The 23,384-nt window shown below is 38.8% G+C and overlaps 1 protein-coding gene and 1 long non-coding RNA gene across 9 annotated transcripts in view; one reads left to right on the forward strand and one right to left on the reverse strand.

The window, feature by feature from the left end:
• WIPF1 (WAS/WASL interacting protein family member 1) overlaps positions 1 to 23,384 on the reverse strand; it is a 168,291-nt gene that overhangs the window by 20,942 nt on the left and 123,965 nt on the right. For 4 of the 6 annotated variants that reach the window (XM_072612371.1, XM_072612375.1, XM_072612372.1 and 1 more), the window contains 2 exons: positions 4,432 to 4,519; positions 458 to 587 (listed from right to left, as the gene is read on the reverse strand). In XM_072612371.1, coding sequence (XP_072468472.1) covers positions 458 to 587; positions 4,432 to 4,482 — 181 coding nt within the window. In that variant the 5' untranslated portion in view covers positions 4,483 to 4,519. Of the gene's footprint in view, positions 1 to 457; positions 588 to 4,431; positions 4,520 to 14,701; positions 14,805 to 23,384 lie in introns of all 6 variants that reach the window. The other 2 variants (XM_072612373.1, XM_072612374.1) reach the window with 1 other exon arrangement.
• LOC140505890 (uncharacterized) lies at positions 83 to 23,268 on the forward strand. 3 transcript variants are annotated; one of them, XR_011967698.1, is made up of 4 exons: positions 582 to 1,349; positions 6,391 to 9,251; positions 9,793 to 9,923; positions 20,701 to 23,268. It is a non-coding gene; the product is annotated as an uncharacterized lncRNA (long non-coding RNA). The 3 variants fall into 3 exon arrangements; XR_011967699.1 differs by lacking the exon at positions 582 to 1,349 and adding an exon at positions 83 to 338 and having other exon boundaries at positions 6,391 to 9,923; XR_011967697.1 differs by having other exon boundaries at positions 6,391 to 9,923.

A 23,384-nucleotide genomic window follows, 5' to 3' on the forward strand; every position in this document is an offset into this window, starting at 1 on the left:
TACTAGATTCCATCCAAGGGTATTTTCTCATGCTACTAAGTAGCAGTGCCTGGTCATTACAACAGTGTGGGAGAGACAAAATGTCAAGTTTTCCTGACAAGCTTATAGAATACACTGGATAAAACAATCAGTACATCACAGGCTCTATCATCTCAATCTCTTAAAGAGAATATGACTCCGTGCTTCTGATCTGGGCAGGGAATGAGGAGCAATGAGTTAAGATTTCAAAAGTACTTTGAGTGCCTCAGAAAGGAGTCCCTGTGTGCCTGGGACAAAGAATGATTATGCCAGCTTCCTGCAGCATTCAGGGAAGAAAGCCATGAGGATCCTGGCACCCAGTGAGTAATAGAGTACCTCCATCTGCCGGCATTGCAGCTGGCATTAGCAGAATGGTTTGGATTGGATTATTAGGTCATAAATCATCACGCCTTAAAAAGAATTTTTTGGGGATACTTACTGTCCAATATCGGTGCACTTCGGTCATTGGTGACTGTTTTCTTGAGTTTTTTCCCCTTGCTAATGTCAGAAAGGAGAGCATTTCTTCCAGCCTGTTCCGATTTGTTCAAGGAAGGCTTCTCTGTGTTTGCCTGAAAAGTAATGTGCAAACTTGTTATTTATCAGGAAGATTAAGACCACAAACTGTAACATTTAGTGGGGGCAGTGTTGGCAGAGAAACTGCTAATTAGAAGCTTGGCAACAGGTTGTCAATCTTGGGGGATGTTTGACCATGATACAAATGTGGCTTTTTTTTTTTTTTTAAAGATGGAGATAATCTGGGGGCAGATGCAGCAATAACTAACATTCATTTTTTGGTGCAAGAAAGTTGCTTCTGGATAGAAGACTGAAAATTCATGCCATTGTCTGTTGGATTGTAATGGACAGACACTGACTTGGCTGATCAGGGACAGAAGGGAATTTTAATATTGGGGTAGAGGGGGCTTTGCAAGTGGCATCCAGGATTTGACCTCCAAAGAACAGATTCAGGAACTGCTTCATCTGTCCATCTAATTCAATAAGCATGTATTTAGTGCCTGGTATGTGCTCAGCAAGAGGCAGCATGTCCTAGTGGATAAGGAAGGGGCTGTCTGGGAGACTAGATAACTTAGGTTCAGGTCCCATCTCTGACCAGACTGACTCTGAGGAAATGACTTAACCTGTCAGGATTCCGGGAAGTTTTCAAAGATGGAAGCTGGAGAATATCTACTAACCTAGGTGAAAAACGAACACGCACAGCACAGTGTTAACTGCTGGATAGCTCTGATGCTTCAAAACTCTGCTCAGCACAATGCCTGCCACATCGCTTAATAAATGCTTACTGATCAAATCCAGGACTTCCAGGATTCATCAGAGTGAGTATTCCCTCACTGATGCAGGACAGGACCTCAGTATAACTCCCTAGATGGTTTCTAAGAGTCATGGGGCTTGAAAAGGTCATCACCTTGTGTCCAACCTGGTCCTGAGTGTTTTTTTTGTTAATGTGCAGACATACAGCCTGTCATCACTAGGTCTCATGCTACTGGAGGAGATGGAAAGATTAAATAAGAAATGACCCCTCTCTTCATGTATTTTCCTATTTAGTAGGCAAAGGGTTTAGTGGTGTTTACCAATTATATAGGGAAAAAATGATATGTAGCCTTATAAGTCTAGTTAAAGGATTACCTAGGCAGTGAAGAGGCACAGTGGCTAGTATGCTGGACTTAGGAGTCAAAAAGACTTGAGTTTGAATCCTGCCTAAGATGCTTGCTAGTTATGTGATCCTGGGCAAGTCATGTAAATTCTCTTAGCTTCAGTTTCCTTGGGGACAATAATAGCACCCACCTTCCAGAGTTTTAGTGAGGATGAAATAAGCTAACATAAAATTATTTGCAAATTTTAAAATGATATAGAAATGATTTTTATTATTAATGGTGTTACTTAGTCTGGCTATTTCAGATTGGCCCTAAGGTGATTCTTGAAGTGCTAGATCTTAGATACAGTAATATAGGAGATAGTCCTTGAGAATTTTATGACTATGAGGGTCTCTCTTGGATGTGTTCACTAGAAGGACAGTCTAGGTGGGGCTAGCTCAATCTCTCCTTTCATCTCCTATATCTCATTTCTGCTCTGCTCTCAACTAGGTAATAACTTACGTTATTGTTGTTCAGTTGTTTCAGTTATGTCTGACTCTTCATGACCCCATTTGGGAATGTTTTCCTGGCAAAGATACTGGAGTAGTTTGCCATTTCCTTCTCCTGTTCATTTTATATATGAGGAAACTGAGGCAAACGGAATTAAGAACTTGCCCGAGGTCACCCAGACAGTAGGTGTCTGATGCCAGATTTGAACTCAGGAGGGTGAGACTTTTTTGACTCCAGGTCTGGCACTCTATCCTCTCAATTTAGTAGCTCTCTAACTCCCAGATTACATAAGGCCTTAATTTCTTTGTATAGTGGAAAAAGCACTGAGCTAGGATTTAGGAAATTTGTATTCTAATACTGGTTCTGGTTATATGATGGTGGGCAAATCCCTTCACAAAGACTCAGTTTTACCACACGAAAAATAACAAGGTGCTACTTTATTTTCAACTGCTTAACAAGCATCAATTAAATAATCATGTTGCACTAGGCACTATGCTGGGCATTGGGGATACTGAGACAAAAAACCAAAATGGTGTCCTCCCTTAAAGAACTTCTATTCTGTAGTGGTGGGTAGGGTAGGGAGGAGGGAAATACACAGAAAACTAAATACAAAATATATACAAAGTAATTTCCAGGGGGAAGGTACAGAACTAATATCTCTAAGGCATTACTGACTGGATCTGTGATCCCAAGCTTAAGTGAAATGTACATGTATTATTAGGTAGTCAAGTTATAGATACTATTAGAGGAAACTGATTCCTGTTTCCACAATGGATAAAAGTAGTCTTAGGATTGAGAAGGTGGGATTGGCTTCAACCTATTAAAGAAGAATGGAATGAGAAAGGAAATAAGTATGGCCATCAAGGACAGGTAATGGAGTGGACTATGTTGGAGAGGGCTAGCAGATGAGACATATATGTATAGTGGGGCCCATTAATAGAGGAGCCTTGAATGCTAGGATGAGCTTGGATTTGACATGATAGGTGATAGGAAGCAATGGTAGATTTTAGAGCCAGGGAATGTCATGATAAAATCAGTATTCTAGGGATATTAATCTACTAGCAATGTGTAGAATGGATTAGAACAAGAAGAAAATAAAAGGAGAAATACTAGTTTCTTAACTATTGACTTACTCTAGAAAGTCAGGTAATATGGATAGTGACAAGGAAACTGAATAAGAAGGTTGACTCTTAGAGGTACTCACAGGGAGAATTGCTCTAATGTGGAGATAATGTATAATGACAAGAATACCAGTCACATGACTTGGATTCTGGTCCTAGTTCTGCTATTTAACTAGGCATGGTTCAGGGCAAATGAGTTAGTTTTCTCTGTGAAATGAACGTGAGAACCTGGACCAGGAGGGCCTGGAAGATCATCTAGTCTATAAGGTGCCTGTTAGCTCCAAATCCTTTGACTCTTTGACTTGTAGATAAATTTGATATGAAGGACAGAATAAAGAGGAAAATGTGGACAGGCCTTAGCTCTGAAGTCAGAGGAGCTGGGTTCAAATCTCATCTCTGGTAATTATTAGCTGTGTGACCTTGGGAAAATAAGTTAAGCTCCCCTGGGTCTCAGTTTCCCCTGAGGAACTGAATCTATAAAATGAGGGCATTGGACTAGCTGGCCTCTGAAATACTTTCCAGCTCTAAATCCATGATCCAATGAGTTTAGGATTGTAATGGACCTGGTAGATTAGAAGAATGTCATATAATATCAGGAAAGTGGAAAGTAAGCCCTTTGAGGACAGGGAACTTTTCTGTCTTTGCATTCCTAACCTTTGGCCACTTAATAAGTAGCTATTGAATTAAACTGAATTAAAGGCAGTTTGGTCAAAAGTTAGTGAAAGATGGGTCCCAGTCAGGACTGATCCATTGTCACTGAGTTCAAACAGAACTGAACTAATTTCTGGGAAGGAAGTAGGTCAAGAGTAGGGGAAAGTTATCAGGATGAGTGGCTGTTCATCTGTTTATCTCCTACCACCAATTAGAACTGGACAAAATGTATCAATGAATGACTGGAAGAGTCAGCCCTTGGAACATTGCGTCCTTTGGAAACTTTATTTTAGTGAGGTTGGGAAGGTCAGAGTGAGATCTAATCAGATCATATGTAAGACTTAAAACATTTACAGAGAAACTTGAAACAAACGGACACTTCAAAAAAATATTTAGTATTATTTGTGCCAACTTCATTTGGGCTTTACTTAGGTTGTGCACCTGGGTCAATCTGATCATTTCTTATGTAAGCCAGAAGAGCAAATATGCTTAAAAGAAATACCCACTTGTCTTTTTCTAGTTAGATACTAAGAGACACTCACCAGGGCAAATGTTGGTGGAGGCGGAGGTGCTGGAGGGGGAGGAACAGGCATCTTGGGCAATGAAGCTTCAATATTATCACTCTCAAACCTAGAGAGAGAGAGAGAGAGAGAGAGAGAGAGAGAGGGAGGGAGAGAGAGAGAGAGAGAGAGAGAGAGAGAGAGAGAGAGAGAGAGAGAGAGAGAGAGAGAGAGAGAGAGAGAGAGAGAGAGAGGGAGGGAGGGAGGGAGGGAGAGAGAGAGAGAGGTGGAGAGGGGGAGAGGTGGAGAGGGGGAGAGGGGGAGAGAGAGGGAGAGAGAGAGAGAGAGAGAGAGAGAGAGAGAGAGAGAGAGAGAGAGAGAGAGAGAGAGAGGGAGAGAGAGGGAGAGAGAGGGAGAGAGAGGGAGAGAGAGGAGAGAGAGAGAGGAGAGAGAGAGAGAGAGAACACGTCAGGCTCTTTTGTGACGTTTTATCTTAAACTTTTTTTCCTCTTTTACCCCCCCATCAAAGGTGGAGTCTAAATTGACTGACATTTTAAAAAGTCTGAATTAACTTAATTTTTTTTCCTCCTAAATAAACCCAAACCCCTTAAACATTGAGATTTGAATTCATTTGTTTGATAAGACTACAGCCTTCATCCAGTTCCTTAGACCACTTAGTTCCACTAGCTTTCAAGTAAAATTACAGTGGAATGGAAAGGAACCTGGGCCCTTGGCCCATGAGAAAGAATTTTATTACGAAACCATCTGAGTTTTGCCTTGTTCCACAGCCACACCCAAGCTCTTCTCACAAATGAGTGCCATTGGTCACAGTAGGGCCTCAGTGAGAGACTGGCACAAACCCACAACCATTGCTGGTACCCTTTATTTACTGGAAGAGATGCATTATAACAAAAGATTGCTGAAAGGCAGTTCTCTGTTAAGCAAACCTTCTTTATCTCACTAGCTTTCATTACAGTCAGAAATGTATTTGTACTGGGAAGAAATTTAAGCACTGAATATATAGGCATAATCCTAAAAACATTTCATTGATTCCTATTAGGTTAGACAATGTTATAGGGGACAAAATGTCATAGGTGTATAATCCATAGAATTTGCATCTCAGGTCAAGCAACATCATAGTGTGGTTTCACATGTTATGGTCAGGTTTGATTATAAAGCATCCGTGGCGTTTTTGAGAAATGATATCAAGTTGTTATTGTACTGTAAACCTGTGAGGTTGAGGCTGACTGATCTCTTGAGCTCAGGAGTCTGAGTTACAGCAGGTGATATTGATTGAGTGAGTGGACTAAGTTTGGCATCAATATGGTGAGAATCTGGATGGGGGGAAGGATCAGAGGGAGTACCGCACCAGATTGTCCAAGAAGGGGTGAACTGGTACAGGGCCAAAATGGGGCAGATCAAAACCTCCTGCGCTAATCAGTGTGTGTGTTCATTCTTTGTTGCCAAAGAAGACCATGCCATCAGAGAAATAATGACATGACTTGCACTTGAGTGGAATCACAAACCCCTCAGTAGCTCCTGCACTTCCTGCCTGTGGTAACATGGGGAAGTTTAAGTTTTTAAATTAAAAAAAATGACATTGGTTGTGGCAATCTATATTGGCTATGCCTATATTAAAACCAAATTAAAAAAAGAAAAACACAAATGTGAGAACATAGCTAATATAAATATATTTAAAGGAAAAAGATCAGTTTCTGAATAAAACATGCATGACACTCTCTAAATTAACAGTACCATTAGATTAAACAAAAAAAGATAGAGAATAAAAACAGTGAATATAAAAAGAATGTGACTGACAGAAATGGTGGCAGTACAATTGCTTGGCTCATTTTTCCCTCATCTATTGTATCCACTATATACAAACAATAATCCCTTCTTTAGCAATTTGTCTAAGCTTTTTACCTGCTTAGCTTTAAGACACTTTAAACTTTCCACTGAAGGCAATTCTTTAAATCACTTTAATTTTTTTCTTCTTTCTAGGAGAAAAGCCTTATCCTTGTCTTGAGAATAACCTTTGCAGTTAATAATGACTTTCTTGGACAGAAGAAAAGCTGAACACAAAGCTAAGTATGGAAATGTCCAATCTTCATTCAGGAATCCAATCTATGACCATCAAGACCTGATATCCTCTGACAAACAGCTGACACTTTACAACGATTAGCAAATTAGATTATGTCTCTGTTAAGTTTATTTTTAAAAATATTTATGGACTGATTATTGGTGTTCTTGTTAGAGGATGCTAGCACATCAAATAATATAAGTTGTACCTGGTATGATGCACATCACTGAATTGTCCAGTACTACTAGTGACATAGAAGGGTGGGCACTTGAGTTAGTAACAGCAGCAGGGCAACTTGAATAGGACAAAATGATGGTTTAGTTTCTTAATTGCTATGAACTGATAGGTGCGGTGGAATGTTGTTGTTTAGAGTTGAATTTTGTTAAATTTAGAATTCTGTTTAGTTTTTGTTAGGAATATATCCATACGGAAAAAAATAAATAAAACCTCAAAGCAGTATATTCTAGAGACAACAGATTAGTAGCTTCATTAAGGAAAATATCATTATCCTCTTCTCTTCCTCCTCCTCTTCATCAAAACTTACATTTACTGAACATTCCAAGGTTGCAAAGTGCTTTACATGCATCATTGTATTTGATCCTCACAAAAATCCTGTGAGATGAATACTACAGACCAATCATTATCCTCATTTTATAGACAAGGAAACCAGGGCAGATTTAGTGATTTGCCTATAGTCATACAAACTAGTAAGCATCAGGGGCTAGATTTGTACCCATGTCTTTCTGACTTTGAGCCTAGTATTCTATCCACTAAACTGTGCTGCCTCTTACATGATATTTAGCACCTATATAACCTCAGGCTGGTCTCTTAACTTCTATGGACCTTAGTTTCCTCATCTGTAAAATACAGGATAGGTCTAAATGACTTCTGAGGATCCTTCTGGTTATCAATCTATAATACTATGATAATTAATATTTGACATATTCACTGAACATGTACCATGTGTAAGATTCTGTAGCAGATAATTTCAGGACTGTCAAGAAAAAAAATACAAAGGTGTCTACTCTCAAAGAGCTTGAAGTCAAGTAGGTAAGAGAGAAGGTTTCTAATATAAGCTTATATTGATAAATGTCAAATGCCTGATACAGATAAAAATTAGAAGGATTCTAAGGAGGGAGTGATAACTTTGGGTTGAGAAGACAGAAAGTCAACAGTGAAAGTGGGGACTGTTGAGCATATCAAACCCAAGTCTTTCTCACTTCTTTTCTATGAAGGGGTGAGGAACCTGTGGCCTCAAGGTCCTCAGGGTGTGATCCTTTGACTAAATCTAAACTTCACAGAATAAATCCCCTAAGGATTTTGTTCTGTAAAACTTCGATTTAGTCAAAAGGCCACATCTAAGGACCTAGAAGGCCACATGTGGCCTCAAGGTTGCAGGTTCCCCATCCCTGTCTTAGAGGTTGTAGGCCAGTCAGATGTGGCATCATCTCCTCCATGATTCGGTGTATTTTCCATAAGATACTGGTCTTTTCCTTCTCTCAACTCTTCTTGCATGTGTCTGTAGTACCACATATTTTAACCTCCATTCTTTCTTTCATGGGTTGGTCTAGTCTATAACTAGGAAGAGGAAGATATAGAATACACCCATAGAAATTATGCCAGGACCATCCCCAGTCATCCTGATCTATATCTTGCCATTGGACCCAGATAGCTCTGGAGGAGAAAGTGAGGCTGGTGACTTTGACAAGCCCTGCCTCACTTTAATACAATTTACTTGCAAGTCATGGTGTCACCTTCCTGATGTCATGGTCTTCTTTGAGAATAAAGGACAAACAAGAGCAACAAGAGAAAATTATTCAATACACCTGGAGAAATGAAACACCCTACGGTATGTATTAGGATAGAGAAAATGACTTCAGATCTAGGTACACAACCCCTTCTAGATTCCAATTTCTCTTCCACCATGAATTAGTCTCTTAAGAATATCTTACTAATTTCCATGTTAAAATAGGGCTAATTATAGGAAGTTAGACCAAAGTCTCCTACCAGAATAACAGTGTGGTTTGGCATAAAGATAATTGAAAGTAAAGAAAGTCGGTAGATTTGGGTTTCAGTCATAGCTTCTCCACTTACTATTCATGTGACCTTGGGCAAATCTCTGTGAGTCTTCAGCTTCTCTATCTATAAAACAGGGCTAATGATTGCTGCCTACCTTACAAGTTGTAAGGTAATAGATTGAGAATCAAGAGATAATATAAATGAAAGTTCTTTGTATATGATAGTATTCCATACAAATGCAAACTATATTCATAATGTGATGTTATTTTTATGCAGAAAATCAATTTTATAAAATTTTTTGAAAATATGTGCCCATCCTATTAGACACATTCACTAAACACAAGAAGTTATAAAAAGTATGATATAAATTGAGATAATTAGGTGGTGCAATGAATAAAGAGCCAAACCTGCAGTCAGAAAGATCTGTCAGTTATTGGCTTTGTGACCCTGGGCAAGTCACTTAGCCTCTTTCTGCCTCATTTTTCTCTGTAAGTTGTAAAATAGGGGTAATAATAGCATCTACCTCACAGGATTCTTGTGAATATCAAATAAGAAAATATTTGTGAAGTACCTGCCTTTAATAAATGCTTATTCCCTTTCCCACATACTGCTTTAAACACAGATGAAATGGTGACCCATGAATATAATAACACCAACTAATTCTCCTTTCCAGATGTCACTGGGACATTAAACATTAAAGAGAAAAAAAGAATTAATTTAAATCCTTGAGTACCTGGTTGATAAAGATGTTAAAGATTTGGTGGTGAGTTGAAAGAACCACTTAAATAATGAAAAACTGATGTGAGAAAGAAGGAATGAGGAGAAAGACTGAAGGTTTCAAATCCCATGCTTAATCAATCAGTAAAGGTATAGAAGACAAAATAGCGTTTAGTATATCTGTCATTAAAACAATGTAGATGGCAGTCACTAAGCGGAGCATACTCAGTGCTGTTCCTCCTTCCCATCAGGAGGAACTAGACATGCACAAGAAGTGAGTTCTTTGTATATATGGATCACTGAGGGCAGATCCAGGTGACAAGGTTGAGCTGTGTGGGGCTTGAAGAGAGGCATGTGCCAAAAACTGCTCCATTTGTATAGGATAAAATACATCAGATTACAAAGAAATCCCTAGAGCAGGGATTCTTAATCTGGTTGTGGTGTTATTTTACATATTTTAATAATTAAATTTCCCCATCTCATCTGGGATAGAAGTGTAGCTGCTACTCATGCATCCAGTCCCATCACATATTGGCATAGAAGCTTTGACTTGTGTTTCTGACCTGGACTGGTTCATCCTTCCTTAGGCAGCCTGGTGAATGTCCACTCTTGGGGACCAGATTGGTGGCAGATGTAATGTGGATATCTGATCAGCATTAGCCCTACTGAGACTCAAGTGATCCAGCAACCTCTGTCTTTCCAGCAACAGGGGTTACAGGTAAGTACCTCTACACCCAATGACAGATATACAGGGCTTCCCAAAAGTCTTAGCACAGTTTAACACTTCTAAGTGTTTAAGGAAAAAAGAATCAGAGAGAAAGAGAAATCACAGAGAAAAAGAAACTTTAAACTCTAACAGCTTAAAACTCGGTTAAGACTTCTGAGACAACCTCTGTTTCAGTCTTTTATTTCCTTCGTAATCCTATGTATTTTACTTTATGCATTCAATAACTTCATTCCAAAAAGAGCTTCACAGGCTTCACCAGACTGCCAAAGGAAAACAGGTTAAGAAATGATCTGGATCACTGGGAACCTAGACCAGTTAATGATACTGACCTGGCAGTAGAATGATGGGAGTACTGAAAAAGGGGGGAAGGGAAGGGTGCAGGAGAGAGAAAGATTGACAGCAAAAGAACCTAGGACCAGGGGAGACCCTGGAACCACACAGCAAAGAGGGACAGAGTCATTTGGAAGAACAAATCCAGATCTAGTCCTTCATTGAACTGTGAGTCAAAGAACTATTCACAGATCACACATATACATCCAAACTAGGGAAGGCCAACTGTCTAGCAGCTCTCAACATATGGTCTAAGAATGGTTACCTAATATCTCTGAAGTTTTCTTCCTTGTGATTTCTGACCTTTGTCTTCTCTATCTCTTGTAACAACCACAACAACTAGTATTTATGTAGAGAGCACTTTAAGGTTTGCAAAACACCTTTAAAAACTTCATTTTATCCTTTCCTCAACCCTAGGATGTAGGTGTTATTATTATCTCCATTATATAGATGAGGAAATCAAGGCAGGCTGTGACTTATCTAGGGTCATACACATATGCATAAAAAAGAAATTTGTGGTTTAATTTAATTAAAATTTATTTCTATTTTTACTGAAATGGTTTGAGTACAATGCTAATATGGCTAGGGTTATAGTTCAATTCAATTTTATGTAGAGGGAAAACTTTATGTTGGGGCTTCCCGTGCATCTTCAACCTGTGCTCTCTTGCCAAAGGTGGTCCAATGTTGTTGTTGGCTACACTGTCACTAAGCAATGGAAGATTAATTGAAGACTCTCAACTAAGCATTCCATTTGTATGTTCTTGAACAAGGGAAAGGAATGGTTGGTAAACATGAGGTTTGGGGAATATTAATCAAATGTTGACTGTTTCTCCAGGTTAAAAATAGGAAAATCCAAAGTATATAGGTCACCTAAGGATTGAACATTTAAGGGAGGACACTGAAATGTCCTAGCTCCTAGTTCCTGCCTTTGTGTCTCTCTCATCCGCATAGCTGGGGTAAATTAACTCCTACTTGCAGACTTAGTTCCATTTCAGGCTCTAGGATTCCTCAAACCAGAGGAAGTAAAGCCATAATGATTCATGGACCTATATAGCTCAGGGACTTAACTCTGAGCCAACTTTGCCCATCTTCTTCCCTGGTTCAGGTGACTGGGCTCTTGCCCTGAGACTTGTGATCAGTATCTGCCTTATCCTCCAGTTCCAGTAAGGAGGCCCCTATTTTGTTCCCAGAGTCCAGGGTCCCTGCCTTTTTAACCTATTCCTTTGAAACTTGGAAGACTAAGTTGCTCTCAGAAATCAAATTGCCAGAGCAATGTATAACTGGATAGATAAAATTCACTGGATTAAACAATTCTATAATACTTCAAGGGCAAGTAGATGACACAGTGGATAGAGCACTGGGTTGGAGTCAGGAACACTCATCTTCCTGAGTTCAAATCCCACTTCAGACACTTACTAGATGTGTAACCTTGAGCGAGTTATTGAACCCTATTTGCTTTAGTTCCTCATCTGTAAAATGAGATGGAGAAGGAAATGGCAAACAATTTCAGTATCTTTGTCAATATAACCCTGGAAATCACAACAACAACATAATACCTCAAATGACAGAGGCAGCCATGGTATAGTGAATAGAGAGCCAGTTTCATAACTAAGAAGTCAGTTTCAGAACCAGGAAGTCCTGGGTTCAGGTCCTACCCCTGACACATAATGGCTGTAGGATCATCCCCAAGTCTCTCAGGCTCTTATGCTGTAGATCAGTGATGTCAAACTCAGATAGCAGCTGGGGACATTAATCTGTATGTAGCATATTGAGTTAGCTTAATATGTCAATTATAATTATATATAATATGAATATATCATAAATAATATAATTAAATTATATTAATACAATAATGTTGTTATACAATATAATAATATTGCATTTATATATTAATATAATAATATATTAGATAATATATTATCTATATTTTAATTCATTTTGTTAAGTATTTCCCAATTACATTTTAATCTGGTTCTGGGGGGCATGTTGGAGCGTTGTGGTCTTGTTCTAGGTCAAGTTCCTACTTTATTAATGACAGGACATTAAACTAAATTTCCAGAACCCCATCCAAAAGTTAACAACCATGGAGAGATTTACTACATTCATTTTGATTACTCTTTTGCCCTCAGCCCCTATGTACACTCTTTTTGTCTTTACTGATATTTCACTTCATAAATATTCTTCAGTCATTCTCAGGTACATATTTCATAAATGCCCAATCAGACTGTTTTGTTGGCTGGAGTCTTATCTTTCTACCTTATCTTGAGCAAATCATAGTATCACTTGACGTGATGGAAAGAACACGGCTTTGGAATCTGATTTGCCAAGTCTGGATCCTGTCTCAGACACTTACTATACCAGCGTAACCTTCAGCAGGTCACCTTTTGCACTTCATCTCCCTGATCCTTGGTTTTCTTATTTGGAAAAACAAGGTTGGGCTAAATGACCTCCAAAGTCCCTTCCAATTCTAAAATTCTATAATTTCTAAATCCCACTATTCAGCCAATCAATTAACATTTATTAAGTGCCTACTATGTGCCAAACACTGCACTAAGTGCTGGGGATACGGAGCCAGGTAAAAGACAATCCCTGCTCTCAAGGAGCTCACAGTCTAATGAAGGAGACAACATGTGAACAGCTAAGTTACAGGCAGGAAGAACTGGAGAGAACAACACGGAGAAGGCACTAGCATGAAGAGGGAGTCAAGAACTTGGGAGATCTTTTAAGAGACTTCAGACATCATCTAGTTGAATCAACTGCCTCATCTGATGTGGGAGGAGACTGAGGGCTAGTGAGGTTAAGTAACTTACCTATGGTCACACAGTTAAGATTTCTATGCCCTTGACAATAGGTCATTCATAGGAGTAATATTTTTTATACTAATACTTCAGTACAACAAAATGATTTGTATGCCTCTTTGGAATCCATAGTATTGGGGTGTGACTCATAATTTCTTTTATAATCTCTCTCCCTAATAGCAGACAGTTATCCATGCACAGAGAGCATTTCTGAATTTAATCCATCCTTTGATACCTAGATGCTGTTTCATCTCCTCCATGAATACCTCACTGATATTATACTAAGTATTCAATAATAGTGTTAACCAGTAAATACTGTTGACTATCATGGCAAGAGAAATGGTGATGGCAATTAGATTTGGAGAGGACCTGGACTTTTACTTCCGGGGTAACTTTGAGCAAATTACTTAACCCCTCAGTTACTATTTCCTTACCTGTAAAATGAATGGCTTGAAAGATAACAAAAAATGAGATTAGTTAATCCTAGAGGGATTATAGGAAGACAGGCACACTAATGCATTGTTGGTGGTGATGTGAATCAGTACAACCATTTTGGAAAACAATTTGGAATTATGTAAATTAAGTGACTAAAATTTTCACAGTTTTTGACCCAGAGACCCAATTCTAGGTTTATACTCTACCTGATAAAAAGTAAATTTCCATAAAGAGCAAGCTATTTGTAGCAGTACTTTTTATGACAGCAAAGAATTGGAAATAAAGTACATGTTCATTGATTGAGGAATGATTAAACAAACGGTGGTGTATGCACATAATGGAAAATTATTGTGCTATGAGAAAGGATGAATATGACTAATACAGAGAAATTTACTGGAAAGATCTACACAAACTGACAAAGCGTGGAGTAAACAGAATAAAGAAGACAATATACAGAATAACTACAACAATGCAAATGGATAAACACCAGAAAGTCAATACAAATCACATGCTGCCAAATGATAAAGAAGAATCATAGATCAAAAAAAGAGATATGAGAAGATACGACCCCCCCCCCCCCACCCTACCTCCAGCGCACACACCCTTTTCCTTGGAAGAGGTGAGAGGTTCACAAGTGTTGCACTTTGAACACATTTTTGATTTATTGGTCAGTCAGTAAACATTTATTACATACCTATTTTGTGCCAGGCACTGTGCTACATGCAAAGAAGCTATATATACAGGATAAATTGAAAGTAATCAACGGAGGGAAGGCAGTATAATTAAGAGGGATCAGAAAAGGTTTCCTGTATAAGATGGGATCAATTATGCAGATTTTTCCCCTTGTCTTTTTCTTTTTTTTGTAGTAAAAAAGACTATTTGTTAAATGGGATGTCTCTTTGGAAGAAGGAGGTGGAGGGATGTTGGGGAAAGTGTGGTGATGTAAAAAAAATAAAAACTTATTTTAAAAAATGAAGGGCTCACCCTAATTAAGTTCAAAAGTTCTTTTTTAATCTCTAAATCCAATGTTTCTAGCTCAACAATCTTATTTTTAAAAATAGTTTAAAATTCACATTAAATTACTATAAATGGGACACATTCATGATGAACCCATACAAAATTACACCGGAGAAAAAGAAAACAGATTTTAATGGCTGCCTCCACCCTGAGTCAAAAAGGCTCCAAAGTGTCTGTATTCTCCCTTACCTGTTCCTGTTTCTACTGTGCAGAATCCACCACTGAAAAGGATCTCATTGGAATCCCCTTACTTGTTTAATCTTAAAAGCTGGAGGTGCTTAAGACTTGAAATCTATTAGAACCAATGAAGATGAAATTGGCTTTGTTCTTGAACTTCCTGTAAAAAATGCTCAACAGGAAAAATTAATGTTCACAGAAAACCACAGTCATCCTGTTTCTTTAACACAAACTTTTCACAGCTGCAGTTGCCTGTAGTTTCTATATTATGATACTGGCTCAAAAAAATCCCCCCTCATTGAGTTGCCATTTACATTATTTTAACTCTTTGATGGCAGAAAGGATAATTTCCATAAAGACTTTTTTTTTTTTTTAAACCAAGTGGATACTGAGGGCCTGGTTCCAGGAGCTTCTAACTATGTATGCAATGAAGCAGTACAAGAGCCCAAGGAGAACAACGGTAGGTTTAAGAAGCCACCTCAGACAGGCTTTACTGAACCATTAAAAAAAAACCAAAACTTTTTTAGTCTGTGGTACAAGAGAAGGCTTCTCAGTCTGTCCTGGTGCCTCGCCCCTGTGACTACTGCCAATCTCTCCAGTATATATCTTCTCTGTACGTAGTTGATTGCATGTTGTCTCCACTATTAGACAGAGAGCTCCTTGGCAACATGGACTGTCTTTTGCTTTTCTCTGCAATCCGGAGTTTAGCACAGTCTCTAGCAGACAGTAGGCACAGGTAGTTGTTCACTCATGTTCAACTCTTCATGACCCTGACTCTTCATGACTTCCTGTCCATGGGGTTTTCTTGGCAAAAATACTGGATTGGTTTGCCATTCCTTTTCTGGGGCATTAAAGCAAACAGAAGTTAAGTGACTTAACCAGGGTCACATAGTTAGTAAGTATCTGAGATCATATTTGAACTCAGGACTTCTTAACTCCAGGCCCAATGCTCTTTCCTCCTTGGCAAATAGAGATTAAGTGACTTGCCCAAGGTCACACAGCTAGGAAGTGTCTGAGGCTGGATTTGAACTCAGGTCTTACTGACTCCAGGCCCAGAGCTTTATCCCCTGAATTACCAGCTGCCTTGAGAGGAGGCACTTAAATGCTAATTGTCTTACTGGGTTGGGAACTGAAGAGATATGTTTGGAAATTAATGTGATATAAAAACAAAAGGTATCAATTAAAAATTTTTTTAAAAGTCAACCAAAAGGGAAATAAAAGAGAGAGAACTACAATTTCCTTTTCAGTAGAGAACCAGATGAACCTGGTAACTTATTCATCAGGGGTAGCTTTCAGTTCCATGTGAGAGCTGTACAGTCTAGTGGACAGTCTAGTGGACAGAGGCAGCATGGTTCAATGAAACAAGTGGTGGATTTAGAATCAGAAGAGTTGGGTTTGAATCCTGGCTCTGTCACTTAGAATCTCTGTGGCCTTGGGTAGGTAATTTAACTTTAGTGGAATTCATTTTCCTTATCTATAACATGAATAGGTTGCTCTAGATGACTTCTGAAGTCCCTTCCAACCTAAATATATGATCCTAAGAAAAGTGGAGTCAGGAAGACCTAAGTTCAAAACCTGCCTCGGACACTTACCAGCCGTGTAATGCTAAGCAAATCATTTAATCTCTCAGAGCCTCAGTTTCCTTATCTGTAAAATGAGGACAATGATAGTGCCAACCTTTCAGGATTGTCCAGAGGTTCAAATGGGATAATATCTGATTGTATTTTGTAGATCTTAACACTTAACGTTAAATTTCAGCTATTATTATTGTGAAATTATGCAGTAAACATATGTAGCCTGACTCCTTTTTACAAAAAACATTACTCAATTTTTCCATCTTTCTTTTTTCCTTCCCCACTTCTAAATCATTTAAAACAAAGAGTTTAATTGCAAGATTGTTCCCTCTTCTCCTCCCCTCTGATCCCCATGGCACTGAATTACTTTTAATCTACTATATTTAGCAAGCCTCCTAGGTTATTTTTGAAAGAGATTTCAGTAAAATAAAGTAAACAGCAGAGAGAACAAGTCATTTTTCAAATAAGTCACTTTGGAGGCTCCAGAATGTAACTAAATTTAGCCAAGTGGTTGCATAAAGTCCCACAATGCTACTGTCAGAAAAGCTTCCAAAAGCATCAAGATGGAAAAGAAATAAAATTCACACTGGTTTTTTGGTGCTGCTATCACCAGCTTCTTTTGTCCTCTTTTTGTCCTCCTCACTTAGCAGGCAAAAGCAAGACAAGGCTCTGGAGAAAATTGAGATTATTGAAGCTTAAAGTGAAGTAATAGCTGAGGGACATACCCACTTTTAAGTTCTTGACTGTGGGAGGATTATTATGGGAAAAATCATTCTATTTTGAGAGGCAGTAAATGCAGCAGATAGAGAGCTGGCATAGGAAGGGGGAAGGACTGGCCCATGTCCTGCCTCCAACATATAGTGACTATGTGACCCTGGACAAGTCACTTTACCTCTCTGGTGCCTAGGTCTAGAAGGGGTGTAACAGTAGCAAATATATACTAGTAGTGGGAATTTTTTCACCAGGAGTCCCTTATACCAGTGAAATTACAGATCTGAACACATACACAAAAAGTCCATTTTAAGTAACTGAACTCTTAGTCTCCTTAATAATTATTTCTAACAATCGGTTAATCAACAATCATTTAATTAAGTGAATACTTTGTCCTAGGCACTGTGTTAAGTTCTGGAGATACTAAGACAGAAACTAAGTCCCTGCCTTCAAGGATCTCTCATTGTAGTGGAAGACAAGATGCAAACAACCCTATGCATGCAAGGTCTTGTTGTTGTGTTTGTCCTTCGTTCTCAAAGAGGACCACGGCATCAAGATGATGACATGACTTGCAGTTGACTTTGATTTGAGTGAGGGAGGGCTGTGTGAGGTCAGTGACCTCACTTTCTTCTCCTGAGCCATTTGGGTCCAGTGACCTGATATTGATCAGGATGGCTGGGGATGGCCCAGGATGCAATGGGAGACCCTGGCCCTTTTAGGCTAAGGTCTTATCAGATTCTCACTTTGAGTGAGATATACCCATTCAATGAACAGGCTTCTTTAAGTAGTTACTCAAGGGATGACCCCTTTAATAAAAACCAAACAAACAAATAAAAATACAAGAACTATACCAAGTAGAAGAAAGGTCATTTCAGAGGGAAGGCAATGGGGAAGGGGAGGAAGGGAGAGAACACAGGAAGATGCCTCCTACAGAAGGCAGGATTTGAGCTGAGTCTTTGAAGCAAGCTGGGAAACCTATAAGTGGGTGGAGCTGAGGAGGGAGGGCTCTCAGTGCTCTCTCTTAAAGGCATTTAAAAATCTACTGTAAATCTTTTCTTAAAGATCTGCCTTGCTCTGTAATTTTTTTTTCCTGTTCATGTGCTGAATTGTAAAGCAATAAGGGGAATATCATCAAATAGACTCCTGAGAAGGTGAAAAGACTTTCAGAACAATGAGAACATTTTTCTACTCTTCATCATCCTCTCTTTTAACATGCGCACAAATACAGACAGACACACAGACATATACACAGAGAATTATTCCTTTCACATCACAACTTTCCCTATCATGGTTTCCATATATCGTGGGTAGGCTTAAGAAATTAAATAGGAACTTTTAGAGAGTTTTGTGGAAGCTGCAGACAACGTGGGGAGATCAGCAGATGACATGGGGCCTATGGCCAAGTACTTAACCCAAATTTTATAATAAGGTGCTGGAAACATCCCACAAAAGCAAATGAAAACATTCAGACTTCTTCTCTGGTAAGAAGGGAGGGTCAAAAACATTTTACGCGCATTTTCCAGATTACAGGGAGCACTGTGCCCCTAACCCCCCATGATGTGGAAGGGATAACTATATATGTATATATACATATGCATATGTATGTATGTGTGTATATATATATATACATATATACACACACATACACACACACATATATGTATATATATATATATATATGATATGTGCGTATCTATATCTATCTTGGGCTAATATTTATATTAGCACCTACTGTGTGCCAGGCACTGTGCTAAGGGCTTTACAATTATTATCTCACTTGATCCTCACAACAATCCTGGGAGAGAGGCGGCGTTATTATCATTCTCATTTTTCAGGTGAGGAAACGGAGGTAAACAGAAGTTAAGTGATTTGCCCAGGGTCACACAGCTAGTAAGTGTCTGAAACAGGACTTGAACTTAGGTCTTCCTGACTCCAGATCTGGCATTCTATCCACTGCACCACCTAGCTGCCAGTCCATGATATTATTCCTGAACCACAGATATTATGCCGCTCTGTAATTCAAGAGGCTTTTCCCTACTGCTTACCATGATCAAATCTAAGCTCCCCTCTCTAGCTTTCAAAATACTTTGTTTCCTTTAAGGATCTTCTCTTTAGGGAAGGATGCCCTTGGTTGTCAGTGCTCTCTTTCTCCTTAAGTTACCTGGTACTTGCTTATCTGTTTACACGCTGTATCCTTGAGGGCAGGGGTTTGTTTTTCATTTTTGTCCTTGTAAGGGATAGAGCCAGCGACCTTGGTTCAAAGTGCTGGCTCTGACAAATACTAGCTGCATAACCCAGGGCAAGCCACTGAACCTCTTAGTGGTCAGGCTCAGGGCACTGAGGCAAGTCACTGAATTTCTGTCTCAGTTAACTTATCTATAAAATGGGTATAATAATAGCTCCTCTCTCCAAGGGTTGTTGTGAGATCAAGTAAGATAATATTTATACAGTGCTTAGCGCAGAACCTGGCACATAGTAAGTGCTTCCTAAATGTTAGCTATTATTATTAATGATGGAAAGAGGAAGTTAGGTGATGTATTGGATAGCGAGCTGTGTCCGGCATCAGAAAGACCTGAGTTCAAGGCCTGCCCCAGGGATTTCCTAGCTATGTGACCGTGAGCAAGTCCCTTAACCTCTCACAACCTTGGTTTCCTCATCATTAAAGTAATAGCACCTACCTCCCAGGATTGTTGTGAAGATATAATTAGCTATAACTGTAAAGCCCTTTGGAAAGATGAGAGCACTACATAACTGTTAGCTATGATGATGGGAAGTATTCATTCAGTCTAATAAACAGTTTCTCAGAATCGCATTTCTAATTAAATCTTGCATCCATCTAGAGCTTTGAATGAAATGTTCTGCATTGAGGAGTGCTAAGCTAAAGACTGAATCTTCCTTGGTAGAGTTCTTGGCAGTGTGGCACTGGGAAAAGTGCTGAATTTGGAAATCTAAATACTTGGATTTGGATCCTGCCTCTTTACCATGTTCTTGTTACTATGACAAGTCGCTTAACCTCTCACCTCAGTTTCCTCATCTGCCAAATGACAGGGTTAGGTAAGATTTAAAAAACCCAAGAGGACTGTAGATGTGAAAATCCCACTTAGAAGAATCAAGAGATAACAATTTGATGAAACAACACTCCAAAACAAGAAATCAAAGTGATAAGATCTTTTAGAGGGGAACGGATGAAATGAAAATGGATAATAGCTTAAATATGCATGAAGCACTCATCAAAAGTATAGGAAATATCAGTGAAATATTAGCTAGTCTTTAAGAAACTACTGTAGTTTTGAAGAGCCTTAAAGTGGAAGCTAGTCTACCCTATTGATCCATGCTGGTGCTCCTACTATTTCTTGTGAAAATCCTGTTTAGGGACCCTGGCATGAGATAGAGCTTCAGAGTAAAGGGGAAGGGGACTTAAGACTTGGAGGCCAGACCTACCTAGGGAGATCATCATCGCAATATTATTTTGGTCACAGTAGTCCAGAGAAAAATGTATACTACAATGGGTTGCTCTTAGCATAGCAGCCCATTGAGAGTGCTGCTTCTCAAAGAACAGAAGGTGACAAATGGTTAATTGGAGAACCACATTTCAGAGGACAGAACTCTCTGAAGCTCACAGCCCAAGTCAATAGTTTAGTATTTGTTATACTTTTTGAATAGCATGTTCTCTAGTCTTAATATTTTAAGGCAGAAGATGATAATAACAATATTATTCCTCTCCAGGCTTGCCTCTATCATGCCCCAGCTCTTCATCCTGAAGTCTCACTCCAGACCTGGAATTTGCACATTGAAAGTACCCTCTACCCCTGTGTCCTCTCCCTGTGATTGGATGGCTCCTCCCAGAACCCCATTTAAGGAGGGCACCCAGGCCAGCCATGTCTCATTTCTCTATAGGCTACACTTTGTACTTCCTCTACCATATCCTCCCGCCATCTCCTCACCTTCTACCTTCCTCTAACATATGGGTTGTCTTCTTCCGGTAGAATGTAAGTTCTTGGATTATCTTTCTTTCTGCTTCTATTTGCATTCCAATTAATGCTTACTGACTGATTGAGTTGGCCATTTTATGTTTTCTAAGGAAAAAAAAAGTTTCCTAAGTTTGAGTTCTTTTTGTATATAGCTCCTAAAAATTAAAAAAAAAAAGTAATCAATTGAGGAAGAAAAAGGCAGGCATTGTGGGGTATATAGTTTGAGAATTTCATAGAACTTTATTTTATGTACATATATTATCTGGATTGATAAAAGATCTGTAATTTTATTAGTGTAGGAAATCTCTCTTAGAAACTCCTCATGTGAAATGCAAATTAAAACAGCTCTGTGGTACCACCTCACATCAAAAGATTAGCTGAGATGACAAAAAAGGAAAATGACAAATGCTGAAGGAGATGTGGGGAAATGGATACACTAATGCATTGTTGGTGAAGCTGTGAACTGGTCTAACCATTCTGGAGAAAAATTTGGAACTATGCCCAAAAGGGTGTGAAATAGGACATACCCTTTGACTCAGTAATACTAATACTTGATCTATTTCCCAAAGAGATCAAAGAAAGAGAAGATGGACTCATACATACAAAAATATTGATAAGTAGTCCTTTATGTTATGGCAAAGATTTGAAGGGGATGCCCTTCAAACTGGGGCTAAACCAGTTATGGTATATGAATGTGATGGAATACTACTGTGCTGTAAGAAATGATGAAGGAGACGGTTTCACAAAAACCTGGGAAGACTTATATGAATTGATACAAGGTGAAGTAAGCAGAACCAGAAGAACAATGTACATAGTAATAACAATACTGCAAAGGTAAATCAGCTGTGAAAAATTTAGTAACTCTGATTGATAAAGTGATCCACCATAATTCCAAAGCATTCATGATGAAAAATGCTTAGCCACCTCCAGATTGAGAACTAATAGACTCAGAGTGCAGAATGAAGTGTATTTTTTTCTTTATTTTTCCTGCTTTTCCCCTTCTGAAATATGGCTTATATAAAAATATGTTTTTCATGACTCATGTGTATAACGGGTATTGTATTTCTTGCCTTCTCAATGGGAGGGGGAGGAGTAGAGGGAGAGAATTTGGAACTGAAAATTAAAATAAAACTCAAAAACAACAAAAAAAGGAAACTCCCCATGCAGGAACTCCCTCTACCAAGAGTCAGCCTGTCAGTTGTCTATGAGAGCATAAATAAATCTTGGGGAGTTGCCCAATATGCATAGGGGTTAAATCAATCTAATCCAGAATCACCAACTACCTCTTGTAAATCTCAAACTATATGTCCTGTAGAGGACAAACTCAGCATGATCAAAAAGGTGCTTATTATCTCCATCTCCAAAATCTAATCTTCCTCCAAACTTTTTTGTTTTTGTAGAGAGCACCATCACCTAGACTCCCAACCCTGGAGTCACCCTCAACTTTTCCCTCTCCCCCACCTCCCACATCCAATTAGTTGCTAATTCCTGCCACTTCTACCTCTACAACATTTATGATATCCATCCTCTCCTCTCCAGTCACAGGACCTATTTGAAGCCTTCATTGCCTTTCACCTTCATCATCCTCCTACTTAGTTCCTCTGTTTCCAGTCCCTTCTCCAATTCATCTTCCTCACTGCCTCCAAAATGACATTTTGACATGGAAGTCTGACCTCATCACCTTCCTGTCAAAGGACCTTCAATGGTTTCTCAGATAGAGTATACCCTCCTTAATTTGGTTCTTAAAGCCTTTCACAACATGGCTCCAAACTATCTTTCCAGGTTCATTGCTCATTACTCCCCCTTCATACATTCCACATTCCAGCAAAACTGAACTACTTGCTGTTCTCTGAATTCAGCCTTTCAAATATCATTTCTGTGTCTGTCCCTCACTCTTGGAATGTACTCCCTCTCTTTTTTCATCACTGACTCTTAGAATTTCTAGCTTCCTTCATGGATCAGATCACATACCATCTCTTGATGGGATCCTTTCTTGATTACATTAGATGTTAGTACTCTTTCCCTCCTACTCAAAGGATCATATACATGTTTACCTGTTTATATGTTGTATCCCTTCAGTAGACTGTAATCTCCTTGAGGACAGGAACTGTATAGTTGTTTGCTTTCTTATCCTTCTTTCCTTCCTTCCTTCTCCTTCCCTCTAGCACAGTCCCTTGAATGTAATGGTTACTTAATAAATACTTGCCACATTGGACTGGAAATATATTCTAAAAGAAGCTAGTATTTCAAGTGTTTAGTAAATGCTTGTTAATAATCTGAGAATGCTTTTAGAAATATTAAAGTTTGAAAAAATTTTATGCTAGCTATGAAATCTCAAATATAACGTCCTCCTCTCCCAGAAACCTTTTATGAAAATAATTTTCAAATAAAATAAAATAAATTTAAAAATAAAATAAAGATCCTTTCCCTTGTAACGAA

This window comes from Notamacropus eugenii, chromosome 5, assembly GCF_028372415.1.
Source record: "Notamacropus eugenii isolate mMacEug1 chromosome 5, mMacEug1.pri_v2, whole genome shotgun sequence".
NCBI classification, from domain to species: Eukaryota; Metazoa; Chordata; class Mammalia; order Diprotodontia; family Macropodidae; genus Notamacropus; species Notamacropus eugenii.